Genomic DNA, 25,339 nt, shown 5'->3' with positions numbered 1-25,339 from the left:
AAAAAAACACCGCGACATGGCGCGTTTGCAGAGCTTCGCCGCCCTCGCCGCCGCGGCGGCGGCCGCCGTCCTCGCAGGTACTCCCTCTTTCCCCTAACCTCGTGGATCCAAGTGTCAAACACTTGCCTCTCCTTCCTCACCGGCGCACCTACTCTCTGCTGCAGGCCTGCTCTACAGACGCAGGTGCAGCCGCTTGACCGCGCGGGTGCGGGAGCTAGAGGACTCCCTGGCCGACGCCGTGGAGAAGGCCGCCGCAGAGCGCCGCGGCAGGGTTCGGGCTCAGCAGGTCGGTCCCCCACGAAGCTCCGCAGGTCCAACTTTGCGCATTTAACTCGTATTGCTTCGCTTCGATTCTGGCAGTCACTGCGGAGGGCCCTGAGCGAGCAGGGGACGAGCCCGGATAAGGGGAAGCCGGCCAAGGCCCCGGCGTCGTACCCGATGGCGCCGATCGGCACCGTGCAGTCCTGCTTCTCTACTAGGTGCTGTTCTGTCACTCAATGAGCTTGATTACTCGGAGTTGGTAATGTATGCGTGAAGGCGTCTGGTGTTATGTGTATGGGTGTTTGTTTCTGCAGGAATGGTACACCGAGACAGCCTTTGGTGGTGCCTCTGGCCAGAGCGACAGTGGTGCTTAATCCTGCCCGTGTTGCGGCCGAAGCGCTAGAGGGACTTGCTAGTTACTCGCATTGTTGGATCCTCTATGTTTTCCATCTGAACACTGATCTTGATAAAATGTGGAAAGACCCTGCTAGATCCAAGCTAAAAGCAAAGGTGTGCTCTGCTGTTGGCCCTTAGCTGGTTCTAGTTCTTAATCAGATAGTTGTTGTTCTGAATGTTATCGTGGATATGGGGCTGAACTAGTGAATCCGTCTGTTTTGGTGGAAGGTGAGAGTGCCTAGATTGAAAGGGGGCAAGATGGGGGTTTTGGCAACTAGATCTCCGCATCGGCCTAATCCAATTGGACTAAGTGTAGCAAAGGTAAGCAATAAGTATCTTTCTGGGACCCAGCCTTCTCTTCTTATTTATTGTCCCTAATTACATATAGTCTGCGTCGCATAAGGATGGAGTGGAGGTGTCACTCGAAATGGCTCAATGCCTGTATCCAAATACTATCGCTATTTGGAACATATATTGATGGGCTATGACATATAAGTGTACTTAGATTTAGGACTGATAGCATATTTGGAACTTGTAGAAAGTAATCTGAATGATAATACCTATCCGTTTGTTGTTTATATTGTGCGGAAGGACATCTTTTGCACTACAGATGTCCACACAGAGCTGCTACCTGGAGAGGTTATATTCTGGGCAATGCTGCAATACATGCTACATTGTCACTTGAACTATAAGAAAACTTACTAATGCGCCTGACTGGATATTGATGAGAACTGAATCACATGCCTCTGTATAACCTTGTAGGATAGACCTAATATTTTATTAAATTGGATTATTGCCTATTTTGGTTATTCTTGCTTAGCATTCTATTGTGCCTTGAGATTTTTTATGGCTTAACTTTTACTTGAGCCTTTTCTAGGTGGAGGCAGTGGATGGACATGCGATTTTGCTTTCTGGAGTAGATTTGGTTGATGGCACGGTACCGTATTAAGTGCTTATGTTCTCCAGCATTATACAACTGATTTCAACAAATTCAGCAATGTTATTTGCGAACTCTTCCTAATATATTCCACCTCCATGTACAGCCTGTACTTGATATTAAACCATATCTGCCATATTCTGATAGCGTGAAAGGTGCGACTATTCCTAATTGGTTAGAGGTACATACTATGTGGCATGTTACTCCACTCGTTACTCTCTTGATCTTTACAGCTCATTTATTTTTCTGTTTGTTCTTCAGAGCATGCTTATTTTTTATGAGTCGAAATACATGATAGTGCGCCTTCGAGATTGTATATGTTTATAGGCACTTTTCTGCATTCAGATGATGATTTCTCATTTTCTCTTACCTAAACATCCCTACATGACCGAAAATATTTATTCTTCACCTTTTAGGTAGTTTTACACTTTTTTCTTGTCTTACAAACTTCTCTACTTCGATATTACTTAGAGGAAACTCAGTATCTTGACAAATCCAATAGATGTATCTTATTTATGCGTTTATAGGCCGAAAGTTCAGTTTTTGTGCTTTTGTCAAAGTATCACATATACTTTATTTGCTACATATAACCTTGATGGCGGCAGGGTCACTTGTGGACCTCTTATGGCAATGTTCTAATCGGCTTACTCCTGGATTATTTGTCATCTCCTAATGCTGGATATTTTTGTCCAAGTAGGTCGATGGTGCATTAGCTGTGGAGTCTATTCACTTTTCTGAGCACTTCATTTCTTCACTTTCCAACTGCTGGGCGCATGTAGTAAGTGTTATGGTTGTTCAGAAAATTAAGTTACTCCCTCCGATCCATATTAGTATACTAAAGCTGCAACAATTAATATGGATCGGAGGGAGTATCTTCTTTGTGTACTCTCTACCAAAATGTTGTTCTTTTGGTCAATATACGGTAAAGCCAATTTCTGACTTAAAATTCATTAAACATAATTTGTTTCAGCAAAAGCAGGCACTCTATGCCTCAGCAGACGAGTTTCAGGATCTGATCAAGGAGGTGCTCTCCTGGGACATCAGATCATTGTCTCAGCGACTCCGCCCTCACCAGGTGGACATTGAAAGCAAGGCCGGTGATTATGGTAGCAAAGCTGATGAGGATTGCAGAAAGAAAGAAGATTACCAAGCCACTGACTCCTGCCCGATCGTAGTCTACCACCTTCATCTGGAAGGCATTGATGTGTCATACAAAATCGATGAAAATTCGAACATTGTTGTTGACAATGCAGCCCTTCTCCCCAGTGCTGCAAACCAAAACAGGTGTAGCTACCTAACATGGAGGGATAAGCTTAGCACTTTGTAGGAGAGTAGTATACAGAACTTTTGGTAAGTCGCAGGAGCACAAGCTGCACAAGGCTGTACAATATCATGAGGCTGATGAATTCAGTGGCAATCAGTACTCCATAATGCACCTGAATTTTTAGAGAATACATAATAATTTGCCATATAATTGTTGCTCTTTCTAAATTTTAGATCTATCTTTGTATGTGTATTATGTAGCATAAACATGTGTCATTTTTTAATGTATACTGGCTTGAAAACTAAAGTGGTTGACAAGTAGAAAGTTCAAGGATTTATAACATGAAGGATCAGATATTCATCGTGGAAGCGTAAATCAGCAAATGGAATTAAGGCTAACAGCTTGAGCAAAACTGTTATCTTCAATGCTGACCAGCTAGAAGGTTTTCACTGTGAAGGTTGAAGTTCCTGTAAGAAGGTATGCATCTACTAGGTTACTACTCCAGCTTGGATGCATGCTATCATTCACCATCTCACTGTAATAACCTGTTCTGTCTGGATAAGCTATTGGCTTATCAGTCTCTTAGAAGATGAGTGGCATTCAATCAATATATCATGACACCACGTCACTTATAAAAACATATGCCAGTTATATACATAAATTGTTGATTTGCAGGGATCATAACGAAGCAGTTTGGAAATGCACGATGGATCCAATTAGATGAGCTTGCCTTTGGGGGTTTAATCAAGCTATACTTGAGCAATACAGGAGATTGGCAGCCAGTCAAATAAAATGAGATTCTGCAGTTCTAATTGTTTACAAGTTTTAGCCCTGGAGGAAATGACTTCTATATTACACATGAGCTCAAGAATGCTAATTTCCAGGTTTGAGCATATTAGCTTAGGTCAGCTTGCTGAGATAACAGGGGAGCTAAAAATGTACTGAACTTCAGATGAGTTCCACTTGCAGGCTAGTATTTTTTCTACTTTACCCCTGAAAACGGCAGTTGATCCATTGTTGGGCATAACAATGCTTGTCTGTCAGTTGCCTCAGGTACCACTTCTAAACTGGTCTGTTCTTCTAGCCCACTTTCCTCCTGGCCCGCTTGCTTTGTATTTTGTTCATCTCCTCCTTGATTTCCTTCTCGGGCCTCACTATTTTCCTCATTTATTCCACTTTCTTCTGGTCGATTCCCATTGTCTAACACAGTATTTATTGATTGCTTCTTTTTGTAGAAATAAATTATCAATGCTATCAAAAGGGAAGAAGTTGAAGCAACTCCAGTAAGGATAAATAATCCCCTGAAGTTGGCAAATGTGAGTCTGCTTGAACCAGTTACTGGGCCCAAGTTCTGGCAATTGTTTCGATCTCCAATCCATTTCTTCTCAGTTTGAATCATAGTATCACCCCCAGTTACGTTGAGGATTGCCTTGGAGATGTCTCCAATCAAGGGATTTCCCTTTGATAATGCCTGTGCAAGAAATATGACCACGTTATTGACTCATTTACCGGATAGAGAACAGACAACACTGTATCTTGTCTTGTCCGATGCACGTAAAAGTATAACTTACAGGCGTAATTGGACTTAGTAGTACATTTTAGTAAATCCATCTGGCTACGCATGTTTGTTATTAGGCAGTAGGCACAATAATTTTGTAGCTTATTTTAGACCAACATAGTTATAGGATGTTCAAATGTATCTAACGTGATTGCTAACTAGCATTTTTTTCTTCGAAAACCAATTGATTAACTTATGTTTACTTTCTCTATAAAGATATTGTGCAAAAGCGCATTTAATGCACTTCAACTTACATATCCAAAACCTGCAGCCTTATAAATTGGTCCCACCATAGTGTACCCTTTGCAGTGATTTGCCAGAAACAGTTTAATGTATGGAACCTCATGCACAAGTGCAGCAATACCACCATTGTTGCTTCCTCTTGAAAGTGCGTTGTGAAAATCTTCAGGGGAATTATAGGGCTTGATCTTCGACCTGTCAAAACCAAGTTCTTCCAAAAGTCCCTTGACGTAGGAGCCACGGTGGTATCCTACATATTCTCCACTTTTTAGGAGTTCGCGCACATCTGTTACAGTTGGCTGAAGCTGCTGTACTGTTAGCATTGATGTCAAGCTTGCAGTGTAACTTGATGTAAGTACCATCAGGAAAACCAACCAAATGATCAAAACTATCCGGGACAGAAAGCGTTGCACAAGCTCCTCTGCAAAAGTTAAGAAAAATAAATTTTACTTATACTTTTGCCATCTCGAATCTGAAGTTGAAAACTATTATATTACTACAGTGTTGTAATGAGCTACCACATTTTTAGAAATGCAAAGTTACCAAAATGTGTTTTGAGAAATTTCACATGCATTCTCCATTTGTTAATTGTGGAGCTGTGTTAGACTGTTAGTTGCATGAGGCTTCTATAATTGTCTTCCCACTCAGACCTCTCAGCTTGATACTAAATGCTCTATTTTATGCACCAACATGGGAAATGGATGTATCGTGGTAAGTATACTCAACTCTCTTCAAATATGGAGAAAAAGATCATAATCCCCAACTGTCTTGGAATTGGACCACGGACATTCTCGTTATTGCCTAGAAACTCCAATATTAATACGACCACACCAGTGTAGATGAAGAATACAATGCTTCCAAACCACATTCCAGGTTCTAGCGGCTTCAAGAAAATCCATGTATTCTTGTTTATGCTATCCCTGACTGGAACAACCATTGCTATTCCTGATTCTGTGTATGGCAGAGTGAAGTCAGCATAGAATGTTCTTTTTTTGAGAAAACGCAAAAGACTTTTGCGTTTCATTGCATTGAAAAGAAGGGGTTTGGTACAATCCTCCTAGGAGGCAGATTTACACGGAGAGTACATGCACATTAGTGGACATCCCAGGTTTGTGGCAAGATGGCCCGGAGCCCCAATGCGCCAGCTCTGGCCCAGAGCGCGGCCTCATCCTTAATCCTAGCAGTCAGGGAGGTAACCGACGGTGTTGCGCCCTCAAACACGCATCCGTTGCGATGCTTCCAAATCATCCAAGGGACAAGCAAGGCAGCGGAGGCCAATCCCTTGTGCATGGGTTTAGGCGTGTCTTGTCGTGCAGAGCACCACCAGTCGTGGAGAGTGGCATCGTTATTGGGCAGCGGGCAAGAGAGGCGCAGCCATGAGAGAATCTCGTGCCACACCTCGCGGCTGAAAGGGCACTCCAGGAGAAGATGATGAATCGTCTCCGAAGCCTGATCGCAAAGAGGGCGGCGCTGTGGGTGCGGCAGGTTGCGTCTCGCGAGGCGGTCGGCCGTCCAGCACCGATCGAGGTTGGCAAGCCAGTGGAAGAAGCGCACCCGAGGCGGTGCCCAACACTTCCAGGTAAGTTTCCAAGCCTGGCATCTGGTGGAGCCCTGAAAAGTGGCGATGTATGCGGACTTGGCGGAGTACTCGCCGTTCGCGGTCCACTTCCAGCGAATGCAGTCTGGAGCGTCAGTGAGGGCAGTTTCGGTGAGCATGTGCCAGAGGCACAGGTATTCTCCGATCTCCGGGACGCCAATCGCGCCATGGATGTCCGTGGCCCATTGGTTTGCATGAAGGCCGTCCGCTACGGTTCTGGACTTGCGACGCCGTTTGGGGATGTGAGCAAAAAGGAGAGGCGCGATCTCGCGGACTGCACGCCCGTTGATCCATCTGTCCTCCCAGAATAGGGCGCGTTGGCCATTGCCAATAGTCATGGTAGTGGAGGCGAGGAAGAGCGCGCGCTCCTCGGGCGCGAATTGCAGGTCAAGGCCGTTCCAGGCCCTGCTATCATCGACTCGGCTGAGCCATTGCCACCTCATGCGAAGGGCAAGGCCAGTGCGCTCGAGATCGTGAACGCCGAGGCCACCGAACTGGATAGGCTGGCAGACGCGCCGCCAGTTGACGTGGCAATTGCCTCCATTGGCCTCGGCGCGGCCAGCCCAAAGGAATCCTCTTTCAATCTTCTCCAAAAGTTTGATGATCTTCTTTGGCGGTGCAAGCACAAGGAGCTGATGGATGGGGATCGCGCTCAAGACAGCCTTGACGAAGGCAAGGCGGCCGGCTTTGTTCATTAGCCAAGCCTTCCAGGAGGGCAGCTTCCCAGCAACCTTGTCGACGACGGGTTGGAGCTGGGCAGCAGTGGGGCGACGCAACGTGAGCGGGATGCCCAAGTAAGTGAGCGGGAATTCGACAATGGGACATCCCAGGAGCGCGACGACATGAGCACGTCCTCGGTGTCGCAGCGGATGAGGGCCGCAGCGCTCTTCTGGAAGTTCACGTGCAGGCCGGAGGCGTGCCCAAAGAGCTGCAGGATCTCCTTCACCGCCGCGATATCATCCGGCGATGGGTGGCACAGGAGAATGACGTCGTCGGCGTAAAGGGATATGGTAGGGATGGTGCGGCGCGGGTGGAGCTGCTGCATGGCTCGGAGCTCGACCGCGCGATGAAAGAGCCTGCCCAGCGACGGCAAGGACGAAGAGCTGCGGGGAAACTGGATCACCTTGGCGCAGTCCGCAGCGGTGCCAAATCGCGGGTCCTGGGTTGCCGTTGAGGAGAACCTTCGTGCTGGCCGACGACAGGAGAAGGGCAATCCAACCAAGAAAGCGGTTGCCAAAGCCATGGCATCGCAGCACCTCGAACAGGAAAGGCCACGAGACGGAGTCAAAAGCCCGCGCCAAGTCAAGCTTCAGGAGCGCGCGAGGGGCACCAAGCTGGTGCAGAAGCCGCACGGATTGACGCACGAGGATGAAGTTGTCATGAAGACTTCGCCCGGGGATAAACGCATTCTGGACGTTGCTGACAAGGTTGTTGAGCTTGGGGGCTAGGCGGAGCGAAAGCAGCTTGGCCAGGACCTTGGCGACAATGTGAATTAGGCTTATGGGCCTATAATCTCCCAGGCCATTTGCATCGGCGCGCTTGGGGAGGAGCGTAATTAGCGCCTGGTTAAGGCAGCTAAACCCTCGTCCACGCAGCGCGTAAACCTGGTCGAAGACGCATCGGAGGTCGTACTTGATGACCGGCCAGCAGGAGCGGAGGAACTCCGCGGTGAAGCCGTCGGGGCCGGGCGCCTTGCGAGACGGCAAGCTTTTGATGGCTTGCCAAATCTCATCTTCGCTGAATGGCGCGTCGAGGTCTTCAAGATTTGAGGCCTCAATGAATTGCGACAGGTCAATGGTGCAGTCATGTTGCACGTCCGTCCCAATCCGGCTGTCAAAGTGCTCGAAGGTGGCCGCTGCCATGTCGCTAGGAGCAGTGAGCACGGCGCCGTCGACAGAGATGCCATGGATCCAGTTCTTCTGCTTACGGTATGTGCACTGGCGATGATACAACGTAGTGTTCGCGTCGCCGTCTTTGAGAGATGCAATGCGTGTGCGCTGCCGGGCGATCGTCCGCTCGAGAGAAGCCAGGCCGAGGTAGGATAACTTGAGTTGGCGACGCAGCCAGTCTTCATGCGGCGATAGGGCCCGCTGTTCTTGCGCGGCGTCGAAGTGGAGCAGCAACTCACGAGAGATCGCAAGCTGGTCTCGCACGTTGCCAACGGAGCGCGCGCTCCAGCTGGTGAGCTTACGCGCAGTGGCCTGCATGCGCCGCATGAACCGCCGGAACGGGTTGGCGTCGTCCACCGAATGCCACGAGGTCGCCACGATCTCCGGGAAACCGGCGAGGCGAGTCCAGTACTCCTCGAAGTGGAATCGTCGGTGTGCTGATGGGAGAGGCGAACAGTCGAGCAAGAGGGGGGAGTGATCCGAGACGACTGAGGCTAGGCAGCGCAGATGGCATTCGCCGTGCAGCTCTTCCCAGTCCGTGGAGCACAACACTCGATCAAGATGGACCAAGGTGGGCGGGCTCTGCTCATTGGACCACGTATAGCGCCGGCCGCTGAGGTAAATTTCCTTGAGCGCGAGGTCGTTGAGGACGCGTTGGAACCGCCCCATCATTCTCCGATTGAGATTGCCGTTGTTCTTGTCTTCGTCGCGGTAGATCATATTGAAGTCCCCGCAGATGAGCCATGGGCCAGGGCATGCGTCGCGGACGTCGCGGATCTCTTGCAGAAAGGCGATCTTGGCGTTGTTGTCCTGGGGGCCATAGACGATAGAGAGCCACCACGGCACGCTCGAGCTGCCAGAGGTCGCAACCCGGGCGGAGATGGTGTTGGTGGTGAACATCGGGTCCGTGATCGTCACGTCCCGGCTCTTCCAAGCCAGCAGGATCCCGCCACGGGTGCCACTCGCTGGGAGATAAACATATTCATCAAACTCAGATCCCAACGTCTCAAGGACAGTCGACGAGTAGACGAATTCCATTTTAGTCTCTTGGAAGCAAGCGATCGAAGCGCCGGAGGTTACAATGAGCGAGCGAACTGCCGTGCGTCTGGCACGGGCGTTTAGGCCGCGCACGTTCCAGTTGATGATTTTGAGGCCGTGATCCATTAGGCAGAGGTCGACGAAAGGCACGCGTCGGCGCGGCTAGGCCTCGATCGGGCTGCCCGAGGTCACCGTGGTGACAGGCGCCGTGGACGGGTCGGCGGGTAGCACGCGGCCAACGAGCGCGGCAATGGCTGTCAATATGGCATGAGAAAGGGGCGCAGCGAAGACCCCATCGTATGCCTTCATGGCCTCGGCGGAGATCACCTGATCGGTGCCGATGATGCCAAGGGTGCGCAGTATCTGGACCTGCGCACGGCGCTCAGCGGTGGGCGGCACGCCGGGCTTGGCCTTCGCAGCGGTGGCAGATCGTCCACGGCGCGGCGAGAAGTTCAGGGGTTGTCGACGTCGTTTGCGCGCAGGGTTGGGGAGAGCAGAGCAAGTCTGCTTTGTTGCCGCGGCGAGGAATTCCCCAAGGGTCCAGGAGCTGACAGAGGTCGGCTGTCTGGTTCGTCGCAAAGTGATTGGTGGTGTGGCAAAACGCCCTGCGCTGCGCACCTGAGGCGCATGGGACACAGGGGTGGATTGCAGCGTCGATGGGCTTGGGGGAGCGGGCCTGTTTGCATGGGCATCAGGAGGCGCGGGCCTTTGAAGAATGCTTCTGGGCTCCTGGGCCGCGGGGGAGGGGCAGCCCAAGTCAGCGTTCCCGATGGCGGTGGCAGGAGGGGGCGAAGGCGCGATGGATGGAATCACACGACCCGTGTCCCCCGTTGGCGAGGAGGGGGTGGCAAGCAGATCCGCCAGGGCCGCAGGGGTGGATGAGGGCGCTGCATCACGCGTCTCAGTGGCGGGGCCGGCATGCAAAGCGGCACCAGCAGGTACTTCATCAGCCACAGGAGCTGACGAGGTCAAAGCATTGCTTTGCCCCGACAGCGGATCAGCCTCGGGAGCCACAGGAAGCGAGTCCGGGACCTCACTGGCAGAGAATAAGCTGTCCGGATCCCCAAGCGCACAAGCATTGGCCGTGGTGGGTCCGTCGCCAGAGAGGTTGTCGCCCTTCGCGCACGGCGACGCGCAAGACCGGGTCGTTGCGGGCCCGACTGCAGGAGGAGGGTGGGCGGGCGCCAATCGGCTGTTGCCAGCTGTCGGGGTGGCAAGCACCAACGCTGGGGTGGGCGACTCGGTCGGCCTGGGATCCGCTGCAGCTGCAGCTTTGGCCAGCGTAGCCTGAACCCTGGCGCGCTTTTTCTTTCCGCCACGCTTTCCTCTTTTGGCTTTGCGACTAGGCGGGTGGGCCCCAGCTTGCGGCCATGCATCCATGCATCTGGCATGGGATGGTACGGGCGGCCGCGCTTGCACAGCCGCGGCGGCGCGGGACGCCGGCCAGCCAGGGTCGACCGCCTCGCCGTCAGCCCGTAGGCGGCCTCCGAAGCAAGTCCAGCCAGCGGAGTCGACCGCCATGCCGTCGGCGCGTCCGTCGGGGGCGGAGGTTGGGCGGCGACGCTTCCGGCTACGACGGCGTTGCTGCCCGCGTCCATGACCGCGGCCTGCAGGGTCGTGCGTGCTGCCATGAGCCTCGCCATCACCATTGCCATCGCCAATGGCAGCATCGTCGACCGCCCTGGGAAGGGCAGCGAACCTCACAAGCCGGATGGAGATGGGGTACTCCAGGGTGCGGACGGCCGGCGGCAGGTCAGGTCGGATGTCGGGAACGTGCTCGACAATCTCCAGGATGGCGTCCCGGCGAATGGAGGCCATGTCCCGCACGCGCCCGGTGAGCCGGAATGTGGCAAGGTCAGTGCGGGAACGCGTGTCCGGGTGCAACCGCTCAACCCAACAGCCGGTTCCAAGGATGTGCTCGGCCGTGGATAGGTGCCATACCTGCGCCGGGATGCCACGGAGCTCGAGCTGCACAGAGTATGCAAAGCTCCCGGCAGTGGCGTGGGCGAGCTTGCACCAAGGGAGGAGCAGTAGGGTGAAGCGGGCGGCGTTGATGAGGTGGTCGCCGGCCATCCGGTCCATGATCAGCCGCGAGGAGAAGATGATGAGGAAATCCTCCGGGGCGTGCTTGTGCATAGTGAAGTCGCCAGGCTGCAGGTCGAACATGGCGTGCAAGGTTGCCTCCACGTCGGTCGGGGAGACAGAGGGCCTGGTGCCGGTGATGGTGGCCACCATACCGCGCGCAAGCACCTCCTCCGCTTCCTCCATCTCGACGGAACGAGCGATGGTGACACGCGCCGGCGCAGAGGCGGGCGGTGGGGATGGTGCGGTGTTGCGCGGCAGAGAGGCGTCGCGGGGGAGTTGAGGAGGGGGGTTACGCGGCGGGGTGTCAGGCACCGGACAGTGGACTGCCGGAGGCTGCGCACGGTGGTCACCGGGCAGCAGCGTCTCGCAGCAGCTGGACTCGTGGCCGGAGATGAGGCAGCGACGGCAGCGCACGGGGTTGGTGCAGGCCCGCACCCGGTGTCCGGCTTCCAGGCACCTGAAGCACAGGCCGGTGACTTCCTCGGGCGACGGGCTGCGGCGACGACGCTGGGAAGGAGGGGTGGCCGCGTGACGCGCGCGCGGGCGACGGTTCCTCCGCCGCGGCTGCTGGAACCCATCGGCGTCGAGAACAGGGTCTCCAGACGCGCGATGGACCTCCGAGCGTGGACCCAGGCGGGCGGCAGCCGGAACGCGTGCGGCCGGCGCAGTCGAGCGGAGCGGCACCAGGGCCGAGGAAGCAGGGGCCGGGCGCGGCGCGGCCGGCAGAGGGGGGCGCGGGGCCGGCGGGGTGCTGACGACCTCGCGGTAGGAGCGGGAGTCAGGGGATTCGCCCGCAGAGCCGCTCCAGCGGATGCGACCTTCGGGGCTGGAGTCGCCGGAGCGGGCATCGGCGGAGGCCATGGCCGGGGGGAGGGGGAGGGCTACCGGCGGGGATTCGACGGCGGCGAGGCTGGTGGGCTAGGCTAGGCTAGGGAGCGGGGAGCATCTCCGCTCATTTTGAGCACCCCACGACCTCTTGGACACCTTTTCTGCCTGGAATATATAGCATAGATAGAATGTTCTATTATACCTTATTGTTATGTCTCCAGTTACTATATCATATTTCTGTAAAGACAAAAAAAGAATTGTTAGCTGAGCAGATAGAAAATAATTTGAAATATGCCTGGTTAAGAAATGATTTTTGGAATACGGAAAACGAAATAAGGTTGGCACTCGGTATATAGTTGCACTTGCTCTATGTTCTTGTAAATTAATTGTCTATACTATCTTCTGTCATCCAATAGGAGTTTCCCATGGTATCCAAAGTTTATTACTCCCTCCGTTCACTTTTGTAAGACGTTTTAGGCATTTAAGACAGCACCTAAAACAGCTCAATTTCAGCTGTCTTAAACGACTTACAAAAGTGAACAGAGGACAGACCCAGTGCATAGAAGCTCCCACACAAGGTGGGGTCTGGGGAGGGATTATAGGAACCTAGTCTTACCCCTGCAAAGTGCAATGCAGAGAGGCTGGTTCGAACCCAGGACCTCTTGGCACAAGTGGGGAGGACTTCACCACTGCGCCAGGCCTGCCCTCAAAAGTGAACAGAGGGAGTACCATAAATCCATAACTGGTTCTGCATACTACAAAATCATTGGCATGCTTAGGTCGGTTGCTAATGAGAACTACTATAAATACATGATGAGACTAGCATATATGAACAGCGACACAACATCCTCTTTTTTTTGGGAATGAACAGCGTCCTCAAAAGTAGTGAAGGATGACAACAATGGGTTTACAGTACTGCGTGGAATACATTTAGGGTTATCTACAACATTCATCGTCATCCAATTTAAATATTAAGTATAATGCTTCTAATTTTAAATGACATGTGTGCAAGTTCAGTTTGATGCTTCAAGGCCTCAAGCCCTCAAGTGTTTATACTAACTAAAGAAAACCAAGTAGGGAATACAGATGAATGTGTGCAAGTTTGGTTTCATGCTTCAAGGCCTCAACTGTTTACCAACTAAAGGAAATCAAGTAGGGAATATGTAGTACTTGAAATCTTTCATACCTCAAGATAAACTTGGTAGACAAAATCATTGTAATCTTCGGCACTTCCATCATCCTTGGTACTAAATAGGACATATTCATAAGGGACTGCATAAGGAAGTCTCTTAACTGCCTCTTCAAATACATCCACTGAAAAACCGATTGCTTTAGTTGCACCTGTGATATGATCCTTTTCGACCTTCACAAATTCCGGATATCCACTTGTGCACACACCAACTTGAAGTTTCTTCCCGCTTACAGGAATCTTAAAACCTCGGGGTATTTCTATGGACTCTCCTGGCCAGATAACTGGATTTAGATGTGTTGTTGTATGTCTGGTTTTATTTAAGTGCTGCGAGAGTTCATTTTGTGCAGTCCAGAATCCAATATCTCTCCATCCTTTCCCTACTACATTTATTATCCGAAATGTTGAAATTTGCAGCTGCCTATTTGAAAGGTCAATATTGCCACCGAGGCCTCTAAATTTATTCTGCAGGATTGCTTGCAACAGTTTTGGACCATTACTAGATGTTTCCAAGGTTTCCAAACTTATTGAATTTCTTGTGGCACCTGGTTTCTGAAATGTGGCATTTGCAAGTCCAACTTTTGCTGCGGCATGTGCTACTGCCCAGATTGTATCATAGCCCCATAGTCCAAAGATGTTTAATTTCAATGGTGGATCAGTTGGGTTGTCAATCTGGAACCTCATATTCCATCTCATGGCGAAGTCATCAAGTTCCTTGGTTTTGGGAACATAAAACTCAACACCTATGGCACCATTCAACGATTCTAGGATAGAAGGATTCAGTGAATCTATTAGATTGGTTACTCCATCTGTCATGATCCATGCATATCCTTTGTTCATCATCCCTACTTCTCTTGCCTTTATGAAGAAGAGGGAGGCCAAGGTAAATGACATATGTACAACAAAGACTGTCGTTTGCATTGTCATCAGCTTATAGAGTTCTAGAGTAATTTGTTCACTAGTTGCTGACAAAGGGATCACACTTTGGTAGGGAACACGGGCATCAACTTCTTGTAGCACATCAACAAGGTATGGTATGATACCTCTACCATAGTCAGTGTCTTCATAGATAGGTACCACCTCTCTCCACCCATAGGTTTTAATTATGGAGGCAATGCAATTTACCTGTGCCGAGTCATTTATTGTTGCTCGCACAAAATATGGAAGAGTTTTAGATGATAGAGATGGGCTTGTTGCCGTGAAGGATATGACTGGGGCATGACTTTTATTTCCAAGTTTTGAGATAAATATAGCTTGCGAAGATTTCTGAGGACCAATGATGACTTCTACATTGTAATTCTCTAGCAGGTCAATAGCTATATAATTGCACATCGAGACAAACTTTAGTTGAACATCGTACATTGAATGAAATTCATAATATGCATAAATCCCAAACAATTGCAGATAATCCAACTGCCGGAGTTGTGTGTTTTCAGAAATGTTGCCACTTACATATATGAACAGTATCGAGAGGAGCGAAATAGGTGATTACCTACAAAAATAGTTGCCTGATTTAAAATTTACGATAATTTATCATATATTATATTTGTATTGCTTCCTCTTGATGGCTCTGAAATATTACTTCTTGGTGCACAGAGTGGATTGTTTGTCACTCTGTGATCTTGTGAAAATATATACTATGAAACAGATGCTGCTTTATATTTCAGAATAGTACCGCAAGTGACAAGGAGACAAATAGTTCTTTTGTCCAGACATTAGGATAGCTGATATATCACTGCTTCCGTGGTTTGCTGGTATTCATAGTTTTTCTAGTTTTTGCATGTGTTACTGACTCTTTTTTCCCCTTGGTAGATATTAATGTTACTATATCAGCTTTATTATCGTTTTTCTTCGGTTGTCCAATAGTACACTTCTCCCTCCGTCCTAAAATAAGTGTCTTAGCTTTGTACTAGCTCTAGTACAAATTTGTACTAAGCTCAAGACACTTATTTTGGGACGGAGGGAGTATATGTTTTCACTGTACTTGATTCATCACCCCCAGTTTTTCTTAACCTGCAGGAATTTATGTCTCACTCCTTGCAGCTGAAAGCTGGAACATGCAACCGCGTGCTCATTTACACAGCAACAAAACTGGCGCCTGTGGTCCTGATGCAACACCCCTGGTGAACAGAATCCAATAATTCTTGGACGTTATCTTTGGAATAGTTTGATGTGATGTGGAAATCCAATTGCTCTTAATAGTAATGTTATGCGATGCGCAGTTGCTTCCTAATTGTACTTGTTGGTATGATTCAATTGTCATTACGTGGGTCATGTTTTCTTGCTTCTCCCCACAAGTAGTGAAATATGAATATTTATAGTTTCTTGATTTCCATGGTTTTGTTGACCTTTCTTTTTTTCTATTGTGTTTCTCAGCAGCATAACAGAATGAGCTGATACAGTGACCTATGACTAACAATTGAGAACATGTACCTTGAGATGCAGCTTGGACATCATCACTCATGGAATCTCTGATGTGGAGGACAAGCTTGGTGCTATAGTTCCGATGAACAGCATAGAAGTCCTCCATAGCCAGTGAAACGCTGGTCCGTGCCATTTTGCCAACAATGGACCCCAAGTCAAGGATAACCCCAACATGGAGTTCCTGTGCTTCTTCTCTAGAAGTGTTTTGGGCGATAGCAAGGTTGATTGTCAGCAAGAGGAGCAGGATGACATTTTGCAGCTCCATCTGCTGAGCCGTGAGGTTTGCAGACTCTCCTTACACTTAGTTATCAAGACATTTAAGGGGGCACTCAACATCTGTCTCAGTAGTTGACTACACTACCTAATGGTAGTTGATCTCATAAAAAAATGTAACTTAAGTTGAAATTCACTTGCCTCCTATTGAATGATGGAAACGATCCCATTGATGCGTTGTTTCCTCAAAGCAGGTGAGAGGCTTCCACTGCACGTCTTTTCTATTGGCTCCTGTGATGGTTGACTTGGATGTATTAGTGAAATGCTCTATGTGTGATGATTGACAGACTTTGAAATGGTCTTTGAAGTTATGATTGGCTCAGTGTGATATTCTTTACCCCAACAGGTATTTACTTTAGTTTGGTTCACTTCTCAGCAAAATGCACATGTCCAACTTGGGAGAAGAAGTCCTATGGACTGATGTCACTACTATGACTTTATTTCCACTTGCTGATACAAGAGGAAAGGAGCCAAGGAGTGCTGAGGTCAGATGGTTTCTCCCCTGCATACAGATAACTGGACCCTTGTCCATAACATGGAAGTGAATTATTGCCCCTTCTAAAACAAGGTAACTCTTAAGTCAAACCTTCTCTTGGCGGAGGGTTTAGTTTTTTCATTTGTGAACTACTCCCTCCGTTCGGAATTACTTGTCGCAAAAATGGATGTATCTAGATGTATTTTAGTTCTAGATACATCCATTTCCGAGACAAGTAATTCCGAACGGAGGGAGTACGTCTTAGATACATCTGTTTGAGGGACAAGTAATTCCGGACAGATGTTCAAAAAAGTAATTCCGGACAGAGAGAGTGGATAATTGCCCATGCGTTGCAACATGACATAAATATTCTAGCACATTAACCTGTGATTTACATGTTCACATTAATATGATTGTGTAAATAAATGTTTACTAAATCCTGTCCGTGATTTATGTACCTAAATAAATTTTAAGATTTTATCTGGTAATCATTTATTTGGTAAAAACTTATTGGTTTACAAAAGATAATTTGGCAAGTCAAAAAAAGGCCAAGACATTTAAGCTGGTTTTCAAGGAAAACTAATGAAAAAAAACCAAAGGTGGGAGAAAAGAATCAAGTCAGAGAGAGGGAGGGACGAATGTACCTAAAATTGAACGAAAGATGAAGTGGAAGACAGAACCTTACAATTCTTTTTGTGTGTAGGAGAGATTGGGATGGACGCAATGTTTCTTACCTCGTGTCAACAGTAAAATCAGAAAAAATGAAAATAATAATAATAATAATAATTCTGTTTTTTTGGCAAACATTGACAAATGTTTTGAGTGATTGCAAAGTTTTATTATGGAATGACTCGTGGAAGTCGTGACCGAAAAGTCGATGCTCCAAAGATGATCTTGTATTATGGAGTGCAAGAAAACAACTTATAATATCAAGATTCAACACGGAAGCAAAATATAGGTCTCTTGCAAATGCAACAACAAAAGTAAATTTCGGAGCATTGTTACACTCCCTTCCCCGCAAAAAAAGTGATTTGGGTTCAATAATTGTTACATTTTTTTTGAAACTTCAATCATTGTTACAAGAGCGTGGTGTTTGTCACCCACAAGCAGCAACCTTAGGGTGTGATAATATTGATGCCAATTATCTGTCAACAAATCCCATGGTTCATGCTAGAACCAAGCCTATTGTAGTAGACTATCACTTTGTCAAAGAAAGAGCAGAAAACAAGTTACTCAACATTCATTCTATACCCAAGGCGATCAAGTTGCAGATGGGCTTTCAAAGCCCTTGATAGTCAAACAACAAGAAGTTTTGTGCATTAGGATGACAGAAAGAGAAGGCAATTCAAACCCAAGAAAGACCATTGTTGGATAAGTGGATTTGTAGTATCTCAACAATCAGAACAGCGAATATTCCATCATCCAAACTAAGCTTCCTCAGATCCTAACCCATTGGTCATTATCGAGCCTCGTGACTCCGGCTGTGTTGATATCTTCGTATTACCTGTTATCATTCTATCTATCTGGTTATTGCTTTATGTGTTGGTTGGTATTTCACTCAAAAAAGTTTAAGTAGAAGTGATTTCTTCCTCATTAGCTCCATTTTGATTATCATTTGCATCTTGTGATGAATGAAGTGAACTTGAGCTCTCTAGTGCTTCTATTTTCTCTTCGAAAGCATTTACTAGTATTCGATGAGATTCTGAAAGACCAAAAAGACAAGTGATATGAACTGGTTTTGTATCCACCCACTTTCCTTCGTTATCTTCAACTCTTTCTCTTTTGGTAGAGGAAGGCATTCCCAGTATAAATGATGATTCTTGCTTTGGTATTGCTAATGTTTTCAATTGTACACGGAAGGGGTTTGTGACCACTACCATTTTAGTAAGGGATTTATCCTCATATTGTTGGAGAAACCATTCTTTGCTAACATGGCTCAGCCTAGCAATGACTGGGAATTTCTTGTCCCAGAATGTAAAAAAAAAATGTCCGCCACTTTGTTGCTTTCACCATGTTTTCTAATGAAGTCAAGCCCCTTCTGGATGTCCGCTGCTGCACTATGTTGTGTCTTACCATAGACAAGAGGCATATACACCTTCTTCACCAACTTTCAGTTAAGGTGACGGCTAACGGCTTCCTTGACACTAGCTTCCAGAGATTATGATGGAATCTCCTCTTTGAAGTCATCTAATAGTGAGGAATATAGGTCATATACTTGATCATCACCATCAACCCGTCAAAAGTTAGTACACACTGCTAGATCCTGAAATAGCTCATTATCTGGTAAGCAGACGAGGATGCATCACATATATATGTGATATCCGCAACCTCAGATTTGGGTTTAGCATTTACCTGTTTCCTTTCATCCAACCTGGGAAGGGATCCCTCCATGTGCTCTCTATGACACTTGGCTTGATTGTTACCACCGGTATCTCTCCTCGCATGCAGTTGATGACCATCTCGCCCATGGCCTTTGTGAACACATAAGTGTCTTGCCAACCATAGAGTTTGGCCCTATGAATAAATAAATTGCACAAATCAAATACTTCATGTGTGTATTCGTATCTACAGACATGAGAAAGTAACACGTAAATACTAGAATACCTCGACTACCTAACTCTTTCATTTCTTGAGTAACAGAAGCAGAGGCAGAAGAATGCCTTCTGGAGTCAAAAGCCAACTTGATCTCAGCCTCGATATCCAACACGGTATTCTGATGTGCCGAAAAATCTAAGGAACCTATCCCCTTTGTTATGGTATCCCCTAAGCAAAATGGCTTCTTTAGTATTAAACCTTGCCTCTGCCCATTCACATATGCTGTTTGGCCAAAAACATGACATGCAAACATACTGCTAAAGCTTGCTTGTAAGCTTTTGAGATTAATAGAAACAGGTTACCATTTGATTTCGACCACAAGAAACTCTTATTTGGCATTCTGACCTGTTGATACTTGCAAGAAGAGCTTCAGTCTTCAAAACCGCTGCGCGAAACTCATTATCCGGAATGGCCCCACGGTGTTGATGTCTAGTGCTACATCATACCACTTCTCTTGCTATGGAATGTGAACTTACACATTTAGTAATGGAAGCAATCCTTATGCAAGACTAGTATAGCTTCACGAACCTCTCATCAAAAGTGGTATTTGCTGCAGAGTTTACGATAACATCCACTTCTACCGCGATCTCTTTGGCTAACTCAGGAGCAATGCCAATGTAGGCTTCCCTGGAATTACCAATGACTGGAACCTGCTTGCTTAATACAAAGCTGTGGTAGTTTTTCCCATGGATTTCCTGTAAACATCTGAACAACTCAGTATCTTCTACCTGTATTGCAGACGGAAAATATAGTCATTTGCATGAAGAACAGAAAGTAGTCCGAAGTAATCATCATACCTCGTTCTTCAATCTTTTCATGGCTGCTTCATTGTCCTTGATCAACACGTATATTTTACCAACATCAGGATTTTTCCTTAAAATGGGATCGATAAGAACTGATGATCAGAATCATACAAAGTAGAATGGAAGAACAAAGGAAGGAAGTCAGGTAGCTTAGAGCAAGACAAAGGCAGAATGGAAGAACAGCCTAAAAGTGGGGGGCCAGACAGAAACTGTCTCACTCAAACTGGCATTTGAAAATGCTACCCGCCCTTCCCCTATTTCTGCATTTCATTCTTCTATTCCTTCTGCTTGCTTTTCTAGTTAAGCTGCTCATAAACTAGATCCATAAAACTCACTCAGCTACTGTCTTCTTTCTATAATTGGTCTCTAAGTCCAAGTAATCGATAAAGTATAATCTTCTTCCCAGCTCCACCACCTCCTTTCTACCGAGTATGCTCTACTTGAAAGAACATATTTATCAATAAATAAGTGCATTACTATATTCACAGCTACAAACTAAGCCTAATTTCCAATATGTCATATGTATCACTTTGATGTTGTGGGATCACTGGCTTCTTGCTCAACGGATTTCGCTTCTACACTTGACTTGAGAAGGGCGAAGCCTTCATGACCGGTACCGGTATCTGTTCAAGAAGTCAGTACTTATGCGGCACTGAACAAAGGGTGAGATCGATGAAATGCAATACATGTTTGAATATTTCCTATCTTCTTCCAGCCATCAAACTTGTTCAATTCGTTTTCTTGAGATCTGTGGAATAGTGATATCATACTTGAATCCACATTCCCAGTATTTGAGGAAGAAATAGAATCTTAGTCCTTTCGAATTTCGAAGTTGGGAATTTGATATCGACTAAATCAAGAAACCCGCCTCTTCCACTAGACCTCGTCTTTCAAAGAGCAGCAGCCCTGCAAGCCTAATAGAACCTTGTTTCCCTATTACTTACTTTTGCTTTGAGCGTCGCACTCCAGTGGCTTTCTTTCCTATGGCTTAGATGGGGGTCCTCGATCTATATCGGTGTCATTATTTACTTATTTAGACGATAGATGATGATAAAGAGCAGACTGGCTCTGAGGAAGAATATCTTAAGTAGTTGAATCCGCTCCGCTAGGTTAAATTGTATGATCTAAATGTAGGAGGACTGCTGCTGGTGACACAATTTCTTCTGGGTCTGAAGAATGAACTCAGAGCTGCAGTGGAAGTGCAGGTGCCTAACTCAATTAGTGAAGCTGCATCTTTTGCTCAATCAAGTGTGGGAAGGAGTTTTGGAGAGAGGCAGGCACTACATGAACAAGAAGGACAATAACTAGAATTATAAGTCGGCTGCCCCGCAGCAGCAAGGCTATGTCTCAGTCAAAGTTCGACAAGGGGCAAAACAGTTGTTGTCCTAATAGAAGTTCATGTCGATCCAGCCAAGCCAGTGCCATCATTAGAAAGTCCGACCATTTTAGTTTCAGCCAGTTCAAGTTAGGGCAAGGAGGAAAGGAAGAGAGTAATGCAAGGATGTAAAGAATGAGGCGCTAGAACAGACTGGCCCGCAGGCTTCCAACCTGACACTGCTTTGCTACTTTTCGAAAGAGGAAGAGAAGGTTCTTGTACGAGACTGCGCCTCCCAGCTGGAAACTCCAATGGCATTTTCGGTAAATGAAAGCAAAGCGAAGCTTTACGACCAAGGAGAGATAAGCATATTTTATGAATGATAGAAGGAGTGCTCCCCGAGCACAGGCTCGCTTGGAAGGATAGAGCGCCGCAAGACAAGATGGCATATTGAAGGGAAGGCTATGAAAAGAATTCTGGTCTCTCGAACGCCTGGCATACTAATACGAGCCGCATACTTGAATACTAGTGACATATTGGAGGAAAGGAGATTATTGGAATACTAGAGGGAGTTACGCCCATAAGAACTGCTGGCTGTAAACGCGACTTGCTCTGCTCCTCCTAAAACCCTTTTCGATAGTAAGATAGATATAGATCTAAAGGGCCTAGAAGGGCAAGCATGGACCGAATAATACACATACTCTGTCTAGATAGATGATTTCTTCTTTCATTTCCACTCGAATAAAAGCACTTTCTTTCAAGCTTATTTGCTTGAAAAAGAGCAAAGCAATTCCAACATAAACTGACACTTTAGGATCCTCTAAGCCTTTCTATAGACCCGTAAGGTACCAAAAACGAAAAACTAGCACTACTAACACAGGCTGAAGAGGATGACCTCGAAAAAGAATACAATTAAAGATGTGGCCTTCCCTCCAAGCACATATATGGATATGGAGCACTCTTTTCCACCCTAAAAAGGAATAGGCAGAGATGGCTTTCTTTCCGTATCAATAGGTAGCCTTCCTTGCCTATGGCTACTTTCAAATGAAAAGGTCAAAAAAGAACTTGATGTAATAGGGTCACTTCATTAATGCTTTCAAACTCGATTGTAAACTATTCCCACCTAAAAGATAAGCTTACTATTTCAAATAGGTAGATGGAAAGAAAGCATATTTTCCATCTTATTTATATATTCCATTCCAGCCATTGACAGCAACTCACTCTTTTCGAACTGCACTTTGAAAGCCAAACCCAAGAAAGACCATATCATCTACTCTCCAAATAGCAGGATAAATCACGGAATTCAAATGGAAGACATAAAGAGAAGGCAATTCAAACCTAATGGCCAAACGAATATTCCATCTATCTGGTTGGATAAGTGGATAAATCACTGATTTGTGTCCGAACAACTTATGGCAGGCTTACTCCTGGTGTTATGTATACTTCTCGGATGGGGAGGTTTTCTACACAGTTGGCATAGCTGCGCTTTGCTGGGCTATTTGGACCTGTCGCAATGGTGCTACGTTCGAATCTAAGCGTCTGAAAACTCCTTTCGAATTCTGTTTCTCTATATGCGCTTTTCTTTGTTATTGGGCAGGACTGTTGAAACAAGAGGATGCGGTGGATCTGCGAGCAGGACTGGACATGCTGAAGAACAGTGCATCAAGGTTGATGCGCATCTGCGTTGCGACCAAAGACTGAGAAGCTCGCTGGAGAATTGCTCAAGGAATGGTGATGCATCTTCAAGGGATGCATGCTTCCGGTGGTGTCATTGCCTTAGTTTGTGTCCGTCTTTGGAGTCTTCCCTGTGTGGGACTGTCGTTTTGGTGCTCGTTTGTGAGCTGTCTAGGGGGGTTGCCCCATCTGAACTTCTTACTGATTTGGTGTCGCCGGGTTTTCGCCCTACAGTGGGTTATCTCGATGGCGAGTGCTTACAGTAGGTTTTCCGGCGGTGCTTGAACTCGCTCTCCCCTCTCCCGTCTCATTCTGTGGACTTGGTTGTATTTCCGTTATGTTGCAATAATGGAAAGGGATTATGCCCGGTTCAAAAAAAAAAGTTTTGTGCAATCTCAACTTAGATAGTTTTTTTTTAGAGGAGCAACGGCCCCCCACTGACTTTTATAAATCAGCAGACAACAGCATACAAGGGGGATGTTTGAGATGCCTTTACGTATTACGTGCGTGTATAGTTTGTTAGTAGTTGTTGTATATTCTGGTTCGGTTAGTGTAGGATTTGATCTATGTCTTGTATAGTTTTTGTATGGATCAAGTCTACCACAACCAAACTAACCATAATGTAAATCCTGACCATGCACCCCATATATATATACACGAGCGAGTCCCTGCTAGCCGATATAGCAAACTCTTCCACCAATGCCTTGAACTATCACCATTTTTATGAACAGTCTTTAATTAGTAGTACTGCAAAGAATACAAGGATGATCAGCTCTCATCATTTACATGTCCTACTAGTACTAGCTACAGGTTGTGTTATCCGGTCGAGACAACAAAGCTAGTTTACACGTTGATAAAAGGCGCGCCGGTGATGATCTCGGTGGCGGCGAGCGCGACGAGGCCGAGCATGGCGAAGCGGCCGTTCCAGAGCTCCGCGTTGGCGTTCATGATGGCGCCGGCTCTGCCCTCGGCGCTCTCGCCCTGGAGCAACGGCACCAGTGACGCCACGGACAGCACCGCCACACAGTAGGCGAACCACGCCTGCCCGGTGCCACTGCCGAGCTGCGAGAGGAGCCCGTCGCCGCGCCCTGCCTCCACCGCAAGCGCCGTCACGAAGCCTACCATGGCAAGGCGCCCGTTGATTCGCTCCGGCGCAGGGCCGCTGAACGCCAGCGCGTTCCAGATTGAGGTGCTCGTCTTGGGTTTGTTTGTCTGTGCCCTGACGATGAGGGTGCGTCGGCCCAGCGCTGGCAGAGACCGGGCGCCGAAGCGGCCAGCCGAGCCCCGCGGCAGGACGGCGGCACCGGCGAAGGAGCCCATGGCCATCACAGTCGCCATTGATCAGCCGCGGACGGAAGATGCACGAAAGGACAGAAAAAAGCTACAGATGCTGCAACAGGCAAAGATGATGGCTAGTACAGTTCTGATTGTTGTTGTGTCGCTGAGTGTTTGATGATGTATTGTTCCGAGAGAGTGGGCACAATTTATAGGCCGTGCTCCTCGAGAGCCAACCCGTGACGAGGTGGGCACGGTGGCCGCGGCGATGCCCACGTCGCGAACTGCTCCCGGCCATGAATTACCCTCTACGTGGAGCGAGGCAGCGACTACGCGGACGTGGAGGCCACCGTGCGGAGGGCTCCAGGAAACGCCAAAGAGATAGACAAGTTGCGAAGGAGGACTCCAGAATGGACAAGAAGCTTGTGTCGACGCTCAGCAGTCAGCACTATGTGATGTGATTCAGGTCTTATTTCTAGCTCTTTTTTTTTTTTGCGGGAAACGGTCTTATTTCTAGCTCAAGCTAACCAAAAAGCACTAGAGACACACGTATCTGTGTACATACGCGAAACCTTGCATGCAGGAAGGCAGCATGTAAACTTTAATTTTTTTTGGCGGGTATATGAACTTTATACTTGCCTTCAACGTCGACCCTTAAACCACCCGTTCCTGCATCCGTCTGCAGGTTGATTCAGATGCGCCTTTTTCTCGTAAACCGGACACAAATTTTGAGTCTGTCGGTGTGTGTGGGGGGCGGGGCTTTGCGGGCGTCTGGACCACTGCCACGCCCGTCCGTGACTACCGTAGACCACCAAAACCCCTCCTCCCTTACCCGCGTGCTTTCCCGCTAGATGCTGGTCAGCGCCGCATTCATGCCGAACCAGAGCAGACACGACCTCTCACTGGAGCCGGCATTGAAGCGACGCCGGATGAGAGCGCTGCCCGCACCGCTTCTCGATGAAGGCGACGTCTCTTCGCATTTAAATGACACCGGTCCGTCCGTCTGCCTCCATTAAGCGCATACGGTTGCTGTGGAATCTACTCCGGTACTACCCATCCCTCTGTGGACCACCATTAAGGACCTCGCCGCCTGCCCTGCCCTCAGCCCGCTATTTAAACCGCAGGCCAGCAACGTAGCTGCATCCATCCACCCTCCTCCCCTCTCTATCTCCTCCTCTCCGCAGAACGCCCGCCATGGCCTACTCAAACTTCAAAGCTTTGTG

At 47.9% G+C, this 25,339-nt stretch overlaps 3 protein-coding genes and 2 long non-coding RNA genes across 5 annotated transcripts; 3 read left to right on the top strand and 2 right to left on the bottom strand.

The window, feature by feature from the left end:
- The first annotated feature begins 6 nt into the window (after positions 1-6).
- On the top strand, positions 7-4,600 carry LOC119309579. Its single transcript, XM_037585559.1, has 12 exons — positions 7-77; positions 165-286; positions 361-479; positions 576-771; positions 886-978; positions 1,535-1,594; positions 1,701-1,775; positions 2,292-2,372; positions 2,565-3,335; positions 3,534-3,742; positions 3,828-3,911; positions 4,094-4,600. The coding sequence occupies exons 1-9, from the start codon at positions 17-19 to the stop codon at positions 2,919-2,921; spliced, it is 1,164 nt and encodes a 387-aa protein (XP_037441456.1). The 5' UTR covers positions 7-16; the 3' UTR covers positions 2,922-3,335; positions 3,534-3,742; positions 3,828-3,911; positions 4,094-4,600.
- Positions 3,740-15,971, bottom strand: LOC119309578 (glutamate receptor 2.8-like). The gene is made up of 7 exons (XM_037585558.1): positions 15,716-15,971; positions 13,828-14,598; positions 13,280-13,554; positions 12,284-12,330; positions 5,488-5,639; positions 4,671-5,077; positions 3,740-4,329 (listed from the first exon to the last, which is right to left on the bottom strand). Exons 1-7 carry the CDS (start codon positions 15,969-15,971, stop codon positions 3,841-3,843), a joined length of 2,397 nt encoding a protein of 798 aa, XP_037441455.1. The 3' UTR covers positions 3,740-3,840.
- On the top strand, positions 14,028-15,535 carry LOC119309582. Its single transcript, XR_005150563.1, has 3 exons — positions 14,028-14,165; positions 14,274-14,311; positions 15,302-15,535. It is a non-coding gene; the product is annotated as an uncharacterized LOC119309582 (long non-coding RNA).
- Positions 15,972-16,183: 212 nt separating the features above from the next.
- LOC119305611 lies at positions 16,184-22,873 on the top strand. The gene is made up of 3 exons (XR_005148719.1): positions 16,184-16,325; positions 16,440-16,547; positions 22,765-22,873. It is a non-coding gene; the product is annotated as an uncharacterized LOC119305611 (long non-coding RNA).
- A 649-nt stretch (positions 22,874-23,522) lies between these two features.
- LOC119309577 (low molecular mass early light-inducible protein HV90, chloroplastic-like) lies at positions 23,523-24,314 on the bottom strand. Its single transcript, XM_037585557.1, has one exon. The coding sequence runs from the start codon at positions 24,177-24,179 to the stop codon at positions 23,685-23,687; it is 495 nt and encodes a 164-aa protein (XP_037441454.1). The 5' UTR covers positions 24,180-24,314; the 3' UTR covers positions 23,523-23,684.
- Positions 24,315-25,339: the final 1,025 nt, after the last annotated feature.

The sequence above is a fragment of the Triticum dicoccoides genome, chromosome 5B (genome assembly GCF_002162155.2).
Source record: "Triticum dicoccoides isolate Atlit2015 ecotype Zavitan chromosome 5B, WEW_v2.0, whole genome shotgun sequence".
Taxonomy (NCBI): Eukaryota; Viridiplantae; Streptophyta; class Magnoliopsida; order Poales; family Poaceae; genus Triticum; species Triticum dicoccoides.
The sequence above is the reverse complement of the archived record's forward strand: the minus strand, read 5'-3'. Positions and strand labels throughout refer to the sequence as shown.

Coding starts and splice junctions, on each gene's coding strand:
- LOC119309579 (XM_037585559.1), top strand. CDS start 17: ATGGCGCGTTTGCAGAGCTTCGCCGCCCTCGCCGCCGCGGCGGCGGCC. Junction 287..360: donor GCAGGGTTCGGGCTCAGCAG/GTCGGTCCCCCA, acceptor CGATTCTGGCAG/TCACTGCGGAGGGCCCTGAG. Junction 979..1,534: donor TTGGACTAAGTGTAGCAAAG/GTAAGCAATAAG, acceptor AGCCTTTTCTAG/GTGGAGGCAGTGGATGGACA.
- LOC119309577 (XM_037585557.1), bottom strand. CDS start 24,179: ATGGCGACTGTGATGGCCATGGGCTCCTTCGCCGGTGCCGCCGTCCTG.
- LOC119309578 (XM_037585558.1), bottom strand. CDS start 15,971: ATGGAGCTGCAAAATGTCATCCTGCTCCTCTTGCTGACAATCAACCTT. Junction 14,599..15,715: donor TGTCCAAGCTGCATCTCAAG/GTACATGTTCTC, acceptor GCAATTATATAG/CTATTGACCTGCTAGAGAAT. Junction 4,330..4,670: donor AGGCTGCAGGTTTTGGATAT/GTAAGTTGAAGT, acceptor TTTCTTGCACAG/GCATTATCAAAGGGAAATCC.